At 47.5% G+C, this 18,855-nt stretch overlaps 1 protein-coding gene across 2 annotated transcripts in view; it reads right to left on the reverse strand.

Moving 5' to 3' along the window:
• ALK (ALK receptor tyrosine kinase) overlaps window positions 1-18,855 on the reverse strand; it is a 792,617-nt gene that overhangs the window by 471,981 nt on the left and 301,781 nt on the right. For both annotated transcript variants that reach the window (XM_033937961.1, XM_033937960.1), the window contains exon 4: window positions 13,743-13,938. In XM_033937961.1, coding sequence (XP_033793852.1) covers window positions 13,743-13,938 — 196 coding nt within the window. The remainder of the gene's footprint in view (window positions 1-13,742; window positions 13,939-18,855) is intronic.

Consider the following 18,855-nt stretch of genomic DNA (forward strand, 5'->3'; position numbering starts at 1 on the left):
CCAAGTCCGAAGTAGGTCGAACCGCCATATAGGCAGCCAGAGATTGGACGGGGCACGAAGTACAGCCCTCCACTCAGTGCAATACTATTGTGCGCCCCCTGCCCAGCTGATCTGACTTAGACCGGGCAATGAATAACCGCACTGTATCCCCAGCCATGAGCACCTGACTATGCATGCCCCGTAAGTCGGACGGGTGAACAAGCAACTCACCCACTCGTAAAGCCCCAAAGAACGCCAAGGAAAAAGCCACCCTAAATAAACAAGCTTCAAAGCCCGAATGCGCAATCCCAGGCAAAACCCTAAGATGCGAGATAACAATGCATGCGTGATAGGCAACCGGGAATCCGGCAACCGCGGAGCCACCCGATCCCAGGCCGCCAGCATCCTGCGCGGCAAAAATCCTGTCACTGGGCAGTACCACACGAAGGCCCTACAAAAGAAAGCAAAGCCTGCCAGATGACCCGCCGCTGCACTACGGGAACAGCCCGCAGCCAGGGAATCAGCTAAGAAGTCCGCTAACAAGACCTCAGTGACAGGGCCGGGGACCCAACCCCGCGGACGCAGAAAGTTGAACACTGTGACAAAACCTCAATTGTACCGAGTCCAAGTAGCAGGAGCTACGGACTGCTGCAACAGGCTCCAGATCCGCTCACCACCAGGTTCCACAAGCGCTCTGGCATCGGCGACCCATCCGTCTTCGCTGTCGGCACCAGCTGCCGGAACTGCAAAAATTGAAATCGAGAAAGGGCATCAGCAATCCTGTTCTGAACCCCGGGGACGTGGCGAGCCCGAATGTATAAATTAAGATACAAACAGCGCAAGATAAGTTCCCGCATCACCGCGTTCACCTTCAAGCATTTCACTGCTTGCCGGTTCACCACCTCCACCACCCCCATGTTGTCACACCAGAAAACAACACGCCGATTCCGTAACTTCTCCGGCCACAACTCACACGCCACCAGCAAGGGGAAAAATTCCAGCAAGGTCATATTGCAAGTAATACCTGCCTGACGCCAACCCTCAGGCCACGCTGCCACGCACCAGTCCCCCTGACAATAAAGACCAAAACCCGCACTGCCAGCAGCATCTGATTGCAGCTTGAGATCCACGGTAGAGACGTCAGGAAGCTGAATCGGGAGCGACCCATTAAACTGGGATAAGAATAAAGACCACATATGCAAATCCGCTCGAATCCCCGCTGTAATCCGTACGAAGTGTCTACGATCACGTATACCCGACGTCGCAACCGCCAGACGACGAGAAAAGGCACGGCCCATAGGCAGTACCCGACAGGCAAAATTAAGGGACCCCAACAAAGATTGAACCACCCTCAGAGTAGGTTTATGGGTGTCCCGAACAAGCGAAATCAAAGCTAACAACTGTCGCACTTTACCCGACGGGAGCCGAGTCACCATAGCCACCGAGTCAATCTCGATCCCCAAGAAAGTGAGACAAGTAGTGGGCCCCTCAGATTTATCAGCAGACAACGGCACCCCAAATTCAGCAGCCATGGCTTCGAAAGTAGATTTCAACAGACTACAATCACCAGAACCCGCCCCACCAACGAAAAGAAAATCATCCAGATAGTGAACCACCGAAACCCTCCCCGCTCGACGAACAGTAACCCAATGCAGAAAGGAGCTGAACAACTCAAAAATGCGCAAGATACGGAACAACCCATCGGCAGACAGCGATCAAAGTAAAAGGCACCCTCGAACCAAAACCCCAGCAGAGGATACGAAGACGGATGAACCGGCAATAACCTAAAGGCTGACTTGATATCCACTTTAGCCAGCAAAGCACAACCGCCCGCCTGTCGAACGAGGTGTAAGGCACTGTCGAAGGAGGCATAGTGGACAGAGCAAAGATCGCGAGGAATACCATCATTCACCGAGCGCCCAACGGGCCTGGACAAATTATGGATCAGGCGATATTTGCCCGGCTCTTTCTTAGGGATAATCGCCAGAGGGGACAATACCATCACAGGGAACGGGCGCTCCTGAAAGGGCCCCTCAATTCGCGCCTGATCAAGTTCTTCACACAACTTACGTCGCACCTCCATCTGCAACTGAGACACCGAAGAAGCGTTGGACGCCTGCACATTAGCCAAAGGAAGTGAATATGGAATAACAAAACCTTCACTAAATCCCCGGACAAGCGTCGCAGTGGCCCGCACGTCACTGTAGAGGTCCAACCAAGGCCTCATGGCACCCACCCAGACCGGGGTGGGCAACCCCTGCACCCCGACCTCACTTAGCCAGGGTGGGAGGTGGCCCAGCTCCCTTCTTGGGGCACTTGAGCGCTGAGTGCCCTTGCCCGCACAAGGAGCAGGCGTGACGGAAACGACAGTCCGTAAAGGAACAGGAAGATTTATTGAACTGCCAGCAAAGGCCAGGACCCCCCACAGCCCCCGGGCCCCCAATGGGACAAAAGGAACGAACCCCCCCAGAGACTTGAGACCCCGGCTTCCCTGACGAACTCAATCCCGACCCCGCAGGTTTCGACATGTGAGTGAGCCACAGATTGATGTCCTGCGTACCCCAGGACATGTAACAGTTTTCCTCCATCTTGTCGCGGAACGCTTCATCGTAGTTGAGCCACGACCACCCGCCGAACCGCTGATAAGCATCAAGAATGGAATCAGCATAGGCCAGCAAAAGGCCGTAGTCCTGAGGGCGCTCCCGCCCCCAGACACTTGCCAACCTCAAAAATGCACGTGTCCAATTCACGACATTGCGCGACACCAAGCCCACCTTTTGCTTCCCCCCTCCTTCTTACTCTTCTTCTTCCGCCCACGCACTCTGCCCTCCAGAAGCCGAAAAACGTCAACAGATGTACACTTCCGGATCTTACGACGTAGAGACCGCGGAACCTTCTCCCACAGTTCCGACAGTGCTACGAGAGCCGGAGCCCCCCGATTATCCCCCCTCCTGCGCTGGCTTCTTACCCGACCCCCGCCGAGGTGACCCTGCCGAGGAAGACGACGTCGAAGATAAAGAGGAGGTTAAAGAAGACGAAGAGGACGAAGAAGAAGTCCTACTCCTATGGCCCCTCCTACCCTTCTTTTTCTCTTTCCACTTCCCCCCCTGGTCCCCAACCCCAGCCTCGAATGCCATGTTCCTCGTGTTCCTGACTCCTCCAGGTCCGCATCCTGCACCTGCCACTCCAGGAGTGGCGCCCTCCGAAGCAACCACCATAACAGGGCTCTGGCTCGCCTGCACTGGCTCCTCAACTCCGGTCCGCGGGGCTTCCATCTGACCTCCGGTCGAAACTCCGGCAGAACAAGGCTCCATGAAGCGCTCAAGTCCAGCGGCGGGATCCTGGGGGAAAAAATCCACACAGGGGCCAGCAACCTGCACAGTATGAGGAGAAGTTAACCCTGGGGGCCAAGCCCCCACCAGCTGATCTCCCCCCCCTTCCAACCTCTGAGTCCCGCCCCCAAAAGAGGCGCCAGGGCCCAAAGACGGCGATGGAACCGCTCCAGGGAAAGCAGGAGGACCCATAGCCCAGGGGCCGGATCCCCAAGGAGAACCCCAAGGCCCAAACGTCCACGGAGGCCACCAAGAGGCCGCCGGTGACCCACGACCCAACCCGGACGTGGAGGGAAGCACGGGGGTATCCACCCCAACCTCACCCCTCACCCCAGAGGAATACGCTGGTCCACCCTGCTGGCCAGGCCCGAACCCAGCCCACACACCCCTTGAACCACCCGGAGCTGCTACAGGCACTTCAATAGAAGGCACACTCCCAGCAGCAGAAGACCTCCCAGCTCCATCAGGAGCAGCTGCTGAAGGCTCCACAGGCACACAGCCTGCTCGAGGAACGTCTCTACCCCTCCCACGGCCTCCCTGCAGCCTGCTTCTGCCCCTGCGGGCCAACCCCGCACAGCCAAGAGCAGACAGCACCTCCCCCCCTACCTCCAGCGCTATCGCCGTTCGAGCAGCCGAATGCGAGCGCCGAGGAGGTAAAGATCGGCCCCCTCCCAAGCAGAAGCACTCACCGGCTCCCGGTCCTCTTCATCCAGCGAGTCTCCAGCTAACAGGGACAGCTCCGCGAGATCAGCAGCATCGGAGGTGGGTGCACGCGCCATCCTCCCGACCCGACACTTGCCGCCGACACCCTCCGCCGTCCGGTCGCCCGAAAACGAAAATGGCCACGTGGCAGGCCACAGGACTCCGCGAACAGCCGACCAAACAAAAGCAGCCTCGGAGGAACGGAAACCGTTACGGTCCTCCGAGAGCCCTGCTTATATACCTCCTCCCCACCCTATCCTGCTGCCCTGACTCGACCCTTTAGGAGGTCCCTCCCACGGCAGGAAAGACCTCCTCCCTTCAATTTAGCTTCCCTGCCTGCCTAACCCCCCTTCCTAACATTTTCCCGACGGACGGCTCCACGGGCCTCCCAGCTCCGCGTTAGAGCCGCCCATCGAGACAAGCTCTCGGGCTTTTTTTTTATGGATCCTCCCTTTTATTCCCCTCCCAGCATTAGGGTCCGTCAGAGTCAAGCTGTATGTGGTAGTTAAAGGGCCATAAGATATGCAGAGACTAAAAGATATAAGTTTTTTTGCAACTGCTAAAGCTAGGCTTCTAGCCTAGGGGTTAGAGCAGCTGACTGGGACCCCGATGGGCTGGGTTCAAGACCAGGGTAAAGTACACTTTTCTCCCCTGCATTGAAAAACTTATGTTTTACATCACGGATCCTCCCTTTTAGACCCTTCATAGCATTAGGGTCCGTCAGAGTCAAGCTGTAATGGAGGTCTGTGGGAGTTAAAGGGCCATAAGATATGCAGAGACTAAAAGATTGAAATTTTTTTGCAACTACTCAAGCTAGGCTCTAGCCTAGGGGTTAAGGCAGCTGACTGGGACCCCGATGGGCTGGGTTCAAGACCAGGGTAAAGTACACTTTTCTCCCCTGCATTGAAAAACTTATGTTTAACATCACGGATCCTCCCTTTTAGACCCTTCTCAGCATTAGGGTCCGTCAGAGTCAAGCTGTAATGGAGGTCCGTGGGAGTTAAAGGGCCAAAAGATATGCAGAGACTAAAAGATTGAAATTTTTTTGCAACTACTCAAGCTAGGCTTTAGCCTAGGGGTTAAGGCAGCTGACTGCGACCCCGATGGGCTGGGTTCAAGACCGGGGGAAAGTACACTTTTCTCCCCAGCATTGAAAAACTTATGTTTAACATCACGGATCCTCCCTTTTAGACCCTTCTCAGCATTAGGGTCAGTCAGAGTCAAGCTGTAATGGAGGTCCGTGGGAGTTAAAGGGCCATAAGATATGCAGAGACTAAAAGATTGAAATTTTTTTGCAACTACTCAAGCTAGGCTCTAGCCTAGGGGTTAAGGCAGCTGACTGGGACCCCGATGGGCTGGGTTCAAGACCGGGGGGGAAAGCACACTTTTCTCCCCTGCATTGAAAAACTTATGTTTAACATCACGGATCCTCCCTTTTAGACCCTTCTCAGCATTAGGTCCGTCAGAGTCAAGCTGTAATGGAGATCCGTGGGAGTTAAAGGGCCATAAGATATGCAGAGACTAAAAGATTGAAATTTTTTTGCAACTACTCAAGCTAGGCTCTAGCCTAGGGGTTAAGGCAGCTGACTGGGACCCCGATGGGCTGGGTTCAAGACCAGGGTAAAGTACACTTTTCTCCCCTGCATTGAAAAACTTATGTTTAACATCACGGATCCTCCCTTTTAGACCCTTCTCAGCATTAGGGTCCGTCAGAGTCAAGCTGTAATGGAGGTCCGTGGGAGTTAAAGGGCCAAAAGATATGCAGAGACTAAAAGATTGAAATTTTTTTGCAACTACTCAAGCTAGGCTTTAGCCTAGGGGTTAAGGCAGCTGACTGCGACCCCGATGGGCTGGGTTCAAGACCAGGGGAAAGTACACTTTTCTCCCCAGCATTGAAAAACTTATGTTTTACATCACGGATCCTCCCTTTTAGACCCTTCATAGCATTAGGGTCCGTCAGAGTCAAGCTGTAATGGAGGTCCGTGGGATTTAAAGGGCCAAAAGATATGCAGAGACTAAAAGATTGAAATTTTTTTGCAACTACTCAAGCTAGGCTTTAGCCTAGGGGTTAAGGCAGCTGACTGCGACCCCGATGGGCTGGGTTCAAGACCAGGGGAAAGTACACTTTTCTCCCCAGCATTGAAAAACTTATGTTTTACATCACGGATCCTCCCTTTTAGACCCTTCATAGCATTAGGGTCCGTCAGAGTCAAACTGTAATGGAGGTCCGTGGGAGTTAAAGGGCCATAAGATATGCAGAGACTAAAAGATTGAAATTTTTTTGCAACTACTCAAGCTAGGCTCTAGCCTAGGGGTTAAGGCAGCTGACTGGGACCCCGATGGGCTGGGTTCAAGACCAGGGTAAAGTACACTTTTCTCCCCTGCATTGAAAAACTTATGTTTTACATCACGGATCCTCCCTTTTAGACCCTTCTCAGCATTAGGGTCCGTCAGAGTCAAGCTGTAATGGATGTCCGTGGGAGTTAAAGGGCCATAATATATGCAGAGACTAAAAGATTGAAATTTTTTTGCAACTGCTCAAGCTAGGCTTTAGCCTAGGGGTTAAGGCAGCTGACTGGGACCCCGATGGGCTGGGTTCAAGACCAGGGTAAAGTACACTTTTCTCCCCTGCATTGAAAAACTTATGTTTTACATCACGGATCCTCCCTTTTAGACCCTTCTCAGCATTAGGGTCCGTCAGAGTCAAGCTGTAATGGAGGTCCGTGGGAGTTAAAGGGCCATAAGATATGCAGAGACTAAAAGATTGAAATTTTTTTGCAACTACTCAAGCTAGGCTCTAGCCTAGGGGTTAAGGCAGCTGACTGGGACCCCGATGGGCTGGGTTCAAGACCGGGGGAAAGCACACTTTTCTCCCCTGCATTGAAAAACTTATGTTTTACATCACGGATCCTCCCTTTTAGACCCTTCATAGCATTAGGGTCCGTCAGAGTCAAGCTGTAATGGAGGTCCGTGGGAGTTAAAGGGCCATAAGATATGCAGAGACTAAAAGATTGAAATTTTTTTGCAACTACTCAATCTAGGCTCTAGCCTAGGGGTTAAGGCAGCTGACTGGGACCCCGATGGGCTGGGTTCAAGACCGGGGAAAGCACACTTTTCCGAAATTTTATTGAGAATAGGTAAAAGAATAAGAAAAGAGTGGGCTTCTGGTTTTGGTTTTTTTTTAGACAAATTAGCAAATGGATCCTGACAGGTGGCAGGAGTGAGAGACTGATAACCTGTACAGAAAATATAAGTTATAAAACGTACAATTTTATGAGCTAAGAACATAGTGTAGAGGTTAGTGCAGCTGTTTATGAGACTAACAGTACGGGTTCAAGTCCAGGATGAGGTGAGCAATATTAAATTTCCTTGCCGGCATCTCAATAGCAGCTATAGTGGTAGAAAAGCCGGTCTTGCAATGATGAAATTTGAAACCGCAGTTGTCAGCTGAATGACGGAAGAATTTTTAAGGCCGTGCCGGTTTAGATCCGCGAGGTCCGCGTTTTACCCCTTCCCTATTCACAGTTCTGCTGCTGCAGTGCCTGCTTCAACTGAAAGAGCAGCTGTCAGATGATAAAGACTCCTGCTTCAGACAAGCATCCTCTATAATAAAACCCTAAGCACGCATGCACACTTAGAAGACTGTGATCCCTGATAGCGTGCTGTGTCCTTCCGTGGCCATATTCTATTTATGGCTCGTGCGCCAGCTTGTGACAGCTGTCGGCATTTGCAGTCATTTGAGCGGTGGTGGCAGTTTTACTCCTGATAACTGGCACCTAGAAGAATGGCTGGAGGGTGCTGTGCGGGTGCTGCGAGGTGTCCCATCCTGGTAAAAATTCCCTGCTGGAAGGGGTGCTGCTGGGCACGGGGGAGCAGGAAAGGGGTGCTGCTTCACAGGGGGGGAGGTTAAACAAAGGGAGAAGGTCTGCTGCTGAACAGGGGGAGCAGGGAAGTGGTGCTGCTGGATGGGGGGGGGGGAGGGGAGGTAAAATGAAGGGAGAAGGACTGCTGTTGGACAGGGGGAGCAGGGAAGGGGTGGTGGTTGAAAGCCGAGGAAAGAGAGAGAAAGAAAGACAGACAGACAGAAAGTGGCCAAGGAGAGAGAGAAAGAAAGAAAGACACACAAGTTTCCAAGTTTATTAGTTTTTAATATACCGACCATCAAACAAATGTCTGGCTGGTTAACAATAAAATTTAAAAAATAGGAGAAACAAAAATATACAATGATAGACATTTAAATAAAAGAGGTGAACATAGATGACAATAACTGGACACACACATCTAGTTTAGCACCCGTTAATGTAACGGGCTTAAAGACTAGTGTAAAAATAATCCCAGATGCTTGATTCTTCAGGCTACCAGTATTAAATGTCTGTGACCCCAGACTCCCACAGCTACCCATGAGTTTTTTTGGGGTGGGGGGAATGTAGCCAGCAACCAATAAAGTCCTCAGGAGCAACACAGATGCCACACAGCCTGTACTCAAGCTCACATAAAGACCAGGAGTGAGCTTTGCTACCAGGGGAACGATTCCCGAGCCACGAAAAAGTGTTGATGCAGGATGGCTACGTAGGAGGCCTGAAAAAAGGAGTTGCCCTCCCAGCTACAGACTTCTGACTGTGAGAGTCTATGTCTTCATCCAGGCAGAGCTGCCCCAGGGAAACTGGGGACCTCTGTAGCACCTATATGCCTCTGAAAATGAGACCAAAAAGCCCCAAAATAACAAACTGAGCAGAACAGAAAGACACCTTCAACATGCATGTAAGAGGAGAAAACTGAGGAGCAGAGCACAGTGCAGAGATAGGAGAGGCAGAGTCGAAAAATGTACATAACACCTTCTACACAAACTGGTGAGTGAAGGCGAATAACCCACTGGTTCAAGACTCATATGTCTTTTGCACTAGAATGTAAATTAGCCACAGGCTGCTGGTAGACTTTGGTGCCTTTTCACAAATTCTACCCTAGGCTCCAGCATGTCTTGCAACTACCCTGAAACCCCAAAGCCCATGTAGTGACTACCTATTCTGATCATCAGGTGAGAAAAAGAAATAATAGACTGTAGAAAGGTGTGACTGAGAGGGGGACAGGGAGAGAGAGAAGAAAGAGGGGAGATAGTGAGGAAAGAAACAATAGAAGGCAGGAGAAGGTCATCAGAAGTATAGACAGACAGGAGAGGGAGTGGTGAAATGAGAGGGATAGAGGTTTAAAATGAAGAAATGAAGGGGATGAGGCGGTCCCTCACTACAGGAATTGTCTAGCTTTAAGGGCAGGAGAAACCAGATTTCCACTCATGCTGCACCCCACTGCAAGACATAAAACGGTAGACAGTTTTGAAAAAAAAACACAACATTGCAAACTCACAGCATGGAGATTACAGTATTCACATACAGAATAATTTTTCCAAAACCTCTCGGTATATCTCTTTTATGTAGAGGTATTGATAATGTAAAATATTTGCTGTGCACTGTATAAATGTGTCTTTTGTCCCTAACCCCCATTCCCTCCAAGCTGTCCGAGACTACAGATACCGAAGATGCAGTGTTCAGAGCTTTAGGAGGGGAGGGAGATCCTGGACTTGCATAACAGTGAGGCCTGTTCACTAGACTCAAGGGTGCATGCATAATGGTGATGAGAGGGAGCCATAATCGGTGGCTGTTGACCAAGGATTCTGTGTTAAGCCTCCTAAATGCTGGGGGGAGATTAAAAAAAAAATAAATAAAATATATATATATATATATATATATATATATATATGGATGGAGTATATACTATAGGCTAGGCTTTTCAAACAGTCAAAGATGCCCAGTCCAAATTTTATATAACTAGCGCGTTTTTTTAGTGCTGGCCGCGGAGGTAGCAGCTCTGACTCATATAGGAATCCTAAGAAAACTGGAGCTGTTACCGCCGAAGCCTGAGCTAAAATTCACGCTACGTTTTCCTAAAAGGGGAGGGTTAATGAAAAAAAAAAAAAGATATAGAAACAGATGCAGAATATTAGCTGTAGAAGTGTTCAAACTGGTTTATAATTAAGGAAAAAAAAAAATCTACTGGCCACAACAATTTTGTGTTGGAAGCCCCTTTTTTTGTGAGGCTTGGACCAAATGGTTCTAATAGAAGCCCTACTCCCACCCCTCACCCATCTGAAAGGTCAATGATCGAGGTAGTTTGAAATTAAGGCTCAAGAAAAAGTTCCCCAATTAGAGGTCAGTTTTAAATGAGCTGAACACCCACAGAAAATGGAGAAAACTGAAGGGCCAAAATTAGAAATATAGCCCCCCCTTCGCCCTGCTCCACCCAAACTGGTGAAAACTATCACCAGTATAAACACAGTGACATATTCCTCCCTGAACTCTGATCCTCTGATTGTAAACCATTCTTATCTTTAAGCCATTCCAAGCATCCACTCCCCCAATTAATTAACATTAAGACTAAGGAATGGTTTCTCTGCAGCTAATTAAGCACTAGGATCCTGCAATAACTTTAATCTTGCTGTTATAAATATACATGAGGTCTGAAAAGAACAATGGAAGCAATAAATAAGTGCAGCCCGTAATTGAGATGTAAATAGTAGTTCTTAAGAAGGACATAAAATGTACCAGCTGTGACTTGTACAGAAAACTCAAATGAAATGCCCTATTGCTGCTGTCCAATGAAAGTGTTGATTTCAACTCCCAAGCTTCTCTTGTTATCCATTATTAGGTCATAGTAACATGCGGTGTTACAGAGCTGAAGACTATAAAGCACCATCCTGTCATTATTGTACGTAATTATATTACTAATAACACATTATAAAAAATATGAAGAGCCATGAGGACAGATGACTCAACCACCAAGAACTGTAGTAATGACTACAGAGAGACTGATGTGGCCCATTGAGTCTGACCAGGAAGGGTGGTATGGTTGTACCTGCAGTGCAGTACAGGTTACTTTCTGTGGTTTGGGTTGTACTTGCTGTGTAGATCAGGAAGAGTATCACCTAAAGTGTCTTCACAAAATTACAAAAATTTTTAATACCGTGTTTACCCGAAAATAAGACAGTGTCATATTAATTTTGGGTCCAAAAAATGCACTCAGGTTTATTTTTGGGGATGTTTTATTTTTTCATGTACAACGATCATCTCTTCCTTCCTCTCCTCCACCTCAGTTCTCCCCCCCCCCCCAAGCAGCATCTTTCCTCCCCTCTCACCCATCCCCTTGCGCAGTATCTTTCCATCCCTCCCTCCCATCTCCACGTGCAGCAAAATTTCACTGACCCTCCCACCCATCCCTCTGTGCAGCATTTTTCCATCCTCCCTCCCATCCCCCAATGCAGCAGAACTCCGCCGACCTTCTCACCGCAAGACCGACGTATCTCCGCTCCAAACAGCGACAACAGCAGCACTTTGAACAGGCTGCTTTGTGGCCTTCCCCGTGCTGCATCACCGATGACATCATCAGTGATGCGGCAGAGGGAAGGCCCCGGCGGAAAAGGCAACGAAAAAGAGTGCTGTCTGTTCAGAGTGCTGCCACCATTGCTGTTTGGAGCGGAGGTAGGTCAGTCTCATGGTGGGAGGGTCAGTGGGGTTCCACTGTGCGGGGGGACGGATGGAAAGATGTTGCACAAGGGGATGGGTGAAAAGGTCAGTGGAGTTCTGCTGCACAGGGGGATGGGAGGGAGGGATGGAAAGATGCTGCGCTAGGGGATGGGTGAGAGAGGAGGAAAGATACTGCACATGGGGGAGGGGGAGAAAGCACTGTCGCAAGTGAATCGGGCAGCACTATTGTCAGGGATGGAATCAGGGAGTGTTGGGGACATTCGGAAGGGGCTTCGGGGATCGATTTAACTAGGGCTTATTTTTGGGGTAGGTATTATTTTGGGGGAAACATGGCAGTTTGATGATTTTTTTTTTTAAATGTTTTTCTAGTTTGATCTCACCATTAGGGTATTTATTTCAAATCTTTTTCATTGCTGCATAGGGACATCAAACAATGGTGAAGTTAGGCATTATAATGCATTTGAAAATAGTACAGCCATTCTTTTTTTTTTTTAATATTCTTTATTCATTTTCAAAATTACATTAAGTGTTAAAAATATTCATTCAGATTAACATTTACTACCTCACTTACAAACAATCATTGATAAATTACATAAAAACATATCCCTTCCCCTTTCCCATCCCACCCACCCTTATATTCCATCATCATATAAAACATGTAATAATAAAATTCCCCCCTCCCTATACCTATGGCCATTCTTTAACATAACTATTCTCCTCCCCCCCTAATTTCCACCTCCTCCCACTCCAATTAGGATACTTAAAGCAGGGGCATAGCCAGACACCCAATTTTGGGTGGGCCTGGACCCATGTTGGGTGGGCAGATCTTGTCCTCTCCCGAGTGTGTGATCCAGCACCCCCACCCCCACCCATGCCACAGCCACACACCTTTTAGAGATCTGATCTTTGCCAGCAGCAAGCAGCGTAACTGATTCACCCTGCTCATGTTGGCTCCTCAGCCTTCCTTCTAATCCAACTTCCTGTTTCCGCATAGAGTACATCAGAAGGAAGGCTGTGGAGCTGGCAGGAGTAGTGTGAATTGGGTAGGTGGGAGGGAGAGGTTTCAGAAGTTTTTAGCTGACGGGGCTTGGGGGTTCCCCACCAGCTATTCATAAGGATGCTGCCACTGGGTGGGCCCATGCTTAGAGTTATCAGACGTTACCCGGCACTTTAGCCGGGTTTTGAAAAGCCTCCTCAAATCACATCAGGCACGGATTTCCTCCCTGCCTGACAAGAGCAGGCAATGGGGGGGGGGGGGGGGGGCTAGGGCAGGACTGGGGGTGGGATTAGGGCATTACAGGGCGGGGATGGGTGGAACTGGGCAGGCCTGGGGTGGGCCTGAAAGCAGGTCTAGGGGTCCGGATTTTCTGACTGGAAAATCTGGCATCCCTACCCATGCTGTCCCACCTATGGCTATGCCACAGACTTATAGCAATCATTAGGATTCCAGAGGAGCAGAAAACATTGACATTAGGAGGATCAAATACAAAAGGACTTGTAGGGAAGGAGTTATCAAGGTGCAGTAAAATTTGGGCACTTACCACACCTTCATTTCCTGAAAGAGCAACTGGAGTCAATACAGTATTGCAGGCTACTGACTCCCAGATTGCATCTTAAAGGGGCTGGCCACAGTTAAAAACAAGCTGCCCCCTCCAAACCCTACTCACAATCACAGACCCCCTCCCCTATCTGTTAGGCCCCTTCGCCTCTGAAAATGGGAACTCCACAGGAGTTCATACAATATTCTATAAGCAGATACCTTTAAAGTATAGTCAATGCAAAGTCACACTGTATCAGGGTAATTTTAATAGAAAGTATTACTTTTATCTAACATATCCCAAATACACCTAACATATAGGAATCTATCAGAAGATATCTTCTCAAATGCAAGAAATCCCTATGAGCACAATATCTGTTGAAATGTAGTAGATAGATACAGCTTATGGTATCACTAATAAGACCTATCCTAGCTGTGCCTGAATAGAACCAACAGACAAAAGTCCAAGTCTGTAATTCACATTTCTGCCATGTTAAAACAGGAAGTAGGGCTAAGTTGTAAACATATGACATCAATTGAAGCCTTGAAACAAATTATAAAACCAGACACTGAATGGCATGAACGTGAAACAAAGCATGCACTGTCTTGATAAGTCCTGTATCTCAAACAGTGTTCCGTTTCAGAAAAGTAACTCACCCATTTATCTGCTGACCCAGGACTGGCAGGATTTCATAGCTAGTTTTGTTGGCCAGTAGGACTCGTGCAACATAGTTGCCAGGCTGATGTATATACACAGCGACCTCCAAAGTACAGTGTTCACTGTTGCTTATGAGCCAAGGGCTTATCACCACGGTGTTTGTCATTTCTGATGTGTTCAAGAAGAGAAAATGACCTGTAAAGACAAACAGAGACCACTCTTTTTATTTGAAGTAAACCAAAAAGGTTTCATTGTGCAAAGCAATTTTTTATTCCACTTTCTTGAAAACTCTAGAGCAGCTGTTCTCAACTCAATCCTTGGGACACACCTAGCCAGTCAAGTTTTCAGGATGTCCACAAAGAATATGCTTTACTATTCACACTAGGAGTACACTTGAAAATCGCTGCTTGTGTATGAAAACTTTCCACATCCTCATTAAAAATATTTTAGAAAAAATAAATTTTTTTAAAAAAAAACAAAAACATGTGCTCTGACCCATAACCAAAATGCCACAGGATAGGCAAGAGTTACCACGGGACCATCATAGCCACATCAATGTCCCAATCACCCTTGTCTTGTCACACTTTTGCAATATATTTTTATCATCATCTCTTATATATATCTTGAATAATAATATGCTAAGCGCGCATGCGCACTCGTGCCACGTGTTCCCTGATTCCTTTTCTGTCGGGGTGTGGCGGCACGAGTGCGCATGCACGCTTATTACCTCACAACAGCCTCCCTGCTCTCCACCTAGCGCTGCTTTCAAAGGATCCGGTAAAGGTCGGAGAAGGCGGCGATCGTGAGAGGAGCCGCCGGAGCGTTTAAACTGGTCGGGGCTCGGCCTGTTCGGTCCGTGCAGGCTCCTCTCTTGCGGTCTTGCCGGCAGACAGGAGGGAAGACGCAGACCAGCACGAAGCTCTGACTCAGCGCGCCTTTGTCAGCGCGCGCTTTTGACCTGTCACCAGCTCTTACACCAGCAGCAGCACCACTGCCCAACCGCCGCTACCCCCTCCGTCAGCTCGCATGGCAGCTCCAGCTCCAGCAGTCCCCAGTGATCCGTGTAGCCGCCGCCTTGCACAGTCCGTCCGCGGACGGCTCAGTTATCTGCCCCCAGCGGTTCAACTTCGACCGACAATGCCAGGAGGGCAGCGCCGCGTTCAGAAGCTGCCTTAGGGCGCACGGCAGCTTCGCACCCAGGAAGCTGCCGGGCTGGAGTAACATCGGCCAGGTCAGAGCTGCCGGGCGGTTCCGGGGGCTGCTCGGAGGTCCGGACGCTCATCCTCGGCTTTGATTAACATGAGCCTGCCTAATCCATGGAGAGAAAGGGAAGGTAATACGCTTGGCATTCAAAAAATAGGACAGCATGGTTGATGTTGACCTGTTTTTCACAGGGCTTGATGGGCCTCTCTATATCTGACCTTTAATACTACCTGCAGTTCCCCCACACATGCTATTGAAAAGTATGTCACTCTCAGCAGAGCTGTTTTTTACAGGAGAAATCTGCTTAAATTTATTGGGCCGATGCAACACTTTTGTTTTGTATGAAACCTACCTGTTTTTGGTTTTTGGGTTTTTTTCTCATAGCCCCTAAGGCATATTGGTAAACCTGGCTAGCTGCTTGAATCTGACAGCCTATTTTATATCAAGGGGGTGAAGAGTAATGCATTTTACCTATTTTAAAGCAAAGTATAACAAAAAATTGCGTCCATCCTTTTCTTATCATCACAAATCTAAAGCCCCTTTTATCAAGTTGTGTTGGGGTTTATTGCAGGCCACTGTGGTAAAAGCTCCGATACTCATAGAATTCCTATGAGCTTTGGCGCTTTTACGGCAGTGATGCTCATCCTCAGCTCCCTGTCGGCTGGTGATAGGTGTATGTGAGGGAAGATCCTGGATGGCGGCTGCGGGTAGCTCTCGGCTGCTTCCTCCGCCGGTTCCCCGGGACCGGTTATTCTCTCCACAACAGTTGACCCACCAGTTGTGTTTCGCTGGGATGGTAGTGAAAGGCAATCTAGAACTGGGCCCTCACAGTATCACCACTGATTTGATAATACCAACCCCTCAACAACGGGTCTCCAGCCCCAACCAGCTACCGCTACTGGGACGCAAGTTAACCTGCCAACCAACACACAAACACACACAGAAAAAAAACAAACACATATACAGCAGGCAAAGAGACAAACACCAAAACAAACACAGACAGAGAGACCACAGGGAAGTGGGGGAGGGGGGGAGAGGAAAATGCTGCACAGGTTGGGAGGGAAATGCTGCAGCACAGGGAAATGGAGGGGGAAGGAATGCTGATGTAGCTACTGCACAGGGAAGTGGAGGGGGGAGAGAAATGCTGCTGCATAGGGGGCAGGGAGAGAGACAGATAGTGGGAGGGAGGGAGACAGAAAGAAAAGAAGGAGACAGGGGCAGGGAGAGAGACAGAAATAAAGAAAGACAGACAAATATATATTCTAGCACCCGTTAATGTAACGGGCTTAAAGACTAGTATATATATATATATATATATATATATATATATAAAAATATAAATATATATATACATATATATATATATATATACATATATATAAAAATATACTTATCTTTATGGTATAACTGGTAGTTCTTCTATTTCATGGCTTGCCTTGCCACCTGGACATTAATACCCTATTTAACATGCAACACACAGACTCAAACACTCCCCCATTTTGACTCAAGTTAATGAATATGCATGAGATAGATTTGCATACAATGGCAGCAGTGCATACTTATTAATCTCATGCATATTCATTCTGGGTAACCAGAAATTCTGACTGGCTAGATATGTCTTTAGGACTGGGTTGAGAGCCCCTTCTCTAAACTAGGAGGCCCACTCCCTTTGTATACTTTAAGTAGAGTAATCAAGCAGCAAGGGAGACAATTTCCAAGAGGCAGAATTGGGAATAATATATTACTAAGTAATATATTACTTTTACAAATAATACATTATTTTTTTACAGTAACCTACCTAGACTAGTAATTGTACCATATTCCTATTTCCTAATGAAACTTGTGACTGTTTTATATTTCACATGGAAAGTAACTTAACAAACATTGCTTATTTGTTACTTTTAAAAGTCATATATTACTAGTGATATGTTGCCAGTAATATATTAGTGGTACTATTACTTTTATTATCTTTTCCTTCAATTTGTTTTCTTTTCTTTCCTTTGACAATTGGAATTCTTTCCTCTCAGATTTAGATTTGTGGAAGGCCATTTTCGATAGGACATCTAAGTCTGAATCAAGACATCCAAAGTTGGACGTCCAAAAGTAGAAAACATAATTGAAAAGATATCCAAGAATAAGAGGATATTTTGAAAATGAAGTAGCCGATCATCTGAAAGATCATCATCTAAACCCCATGCTATTGGATGTCCAAGACTTTTTGATTATATGGCCCCCTAAGATGTCTAAGGTAGACATCTTAAGAGTTTTGATTATACAACTCGCAAGACGTTAAAATTAGAAATGTCTCCATTGATGTCCAAACACTACTTCAGTAGTAAGAGGACGTTCCTGAGATCCTGCACATCTATATATAGCCCTGCACATGGAATGACGATTCTTTATAGGTGTAGTAAGGAGTTTGTTTGTGGAGAGAGGAGAGTTGTTTAGAGGTGGACAGAGGAGTTAATACAAAAAGAGTTTGAGAGAGTTAGAGTGAGAGAGAGAGAGGCTGAGATACTGCTAGTGTGAGAGAAAGAGACAGAATGTGAGAATGTATGATCATGTGATCGGGCTGAGCAGTTAAAACCCATCATACATCTGTCCCCAGGCACTTCTAGTCTTCCTTCTGGGCTCTGCTAAAACACTGTTAAAACCTGTTAAAACCTGTCTGTTAAAACCTGTTAAACCTGTTAAAACCTGTCTGTTAAAACCTTTCTAAAACACGTGACCAGGTCCCTTGATGTCATGCCTCGGCGATGGAGATCATCAGGGTGAACGTTGAGGTGAGCATCGAAGTGAGCATGGAGGAGTATGCTGAGTATTGCACTGAGGAGAGTGTCAAAGAGTGCTTTGAGGTATTCATCGACAGGAATGTCAGTGTTGAGCTGAGGAAGAATTGTGTTCCCTAAAGGAAGCAGGTCTCCTTGATGTAGGCATCCCTCCTGCTGGCCAACTTGTAGTGGAGTTTGGGGGTTCCCTGCTGCTGCCACTCAGTTGATTGCAGCAGGAAGATTCCCTTGCTGTGATCACCTCAGAGGCAACACAATTATTTATATGGCGCCTGTGACATGGACACCGGTTAGGCAGGGTTAGGCATCTGTCCATTAGGATAGACATGATTCTTTCTAGGACACCCGTATGTGATTCTCAAAAACCGCTCAGGCGGCTACTGATACCAGGCATCCTATTCAGAATCAGGCCTTGCATATGGAAGAGAACAGCCATGTCAAAGGCAGACTAATGAAGATGAGATTGTTTGAGGGACTTCCATGAAGAGTATTGAATCTCTACATATTAACCCTTATGTACATTGAACCTTTGCATATATTAATAAAGTTTTCCCTTTTGATCTTACACTGCCCTCTGGTGTGTTTTTTGAGGCCAAGTCACACTATCACACCCTTTAAAATGCATACCCATGGCATAGCCTTCACTCCTCCAGTTTTAACCAGTCAAATTGTGGCAGACATTGAGCTAGTCAGATAAAAATGAATCTGTTAATAAGGGATGGGGGTGTTCCCAATTAACTCCCAAAGTTAGCTGGATGGTCACTTGAATGTTCATCCAATATTAGTATACAATAAATGTGGTTGAGGTCTCTCATTTGCATTCTCATTAGCATTATCTTTAAGGACATTGATAAAAATGTTTATGCACACGTAAATAACATATGGTAGTATGCTTGGGTATAAGCGAATGTTATTGCTTATTAGTTAATAGATTTCTATACATTCTAGTTTATGAACTGTAATTATGGTGCTGAAGACCTTGTACAGACTGTTTGCTCAGCATCAAGAAAGTTTGCTGTGCAGTGGTAGTGCTCTCTCTAGAGCTGATAATGCCACCACAGAAACAAGGTTTGTTTTGTCCTCTTAGGTCTTCTGCTGTTAGGAACTTACGGTATCTGGG

Source organism: Geotrypetes seraphini, chromosome 3 (genome assembly GCF_902459505.1).
Source record: "Geotrypetes seraphini chromosome 3, aGeoSer1.1, whole genome shotgun sequence".
NCBI lineage: Eukaryota > Metazoa > Chordata > Amphibia > Gymnophiona > Dermophiidae > Geotrypetes > Geotrypetes seraphini.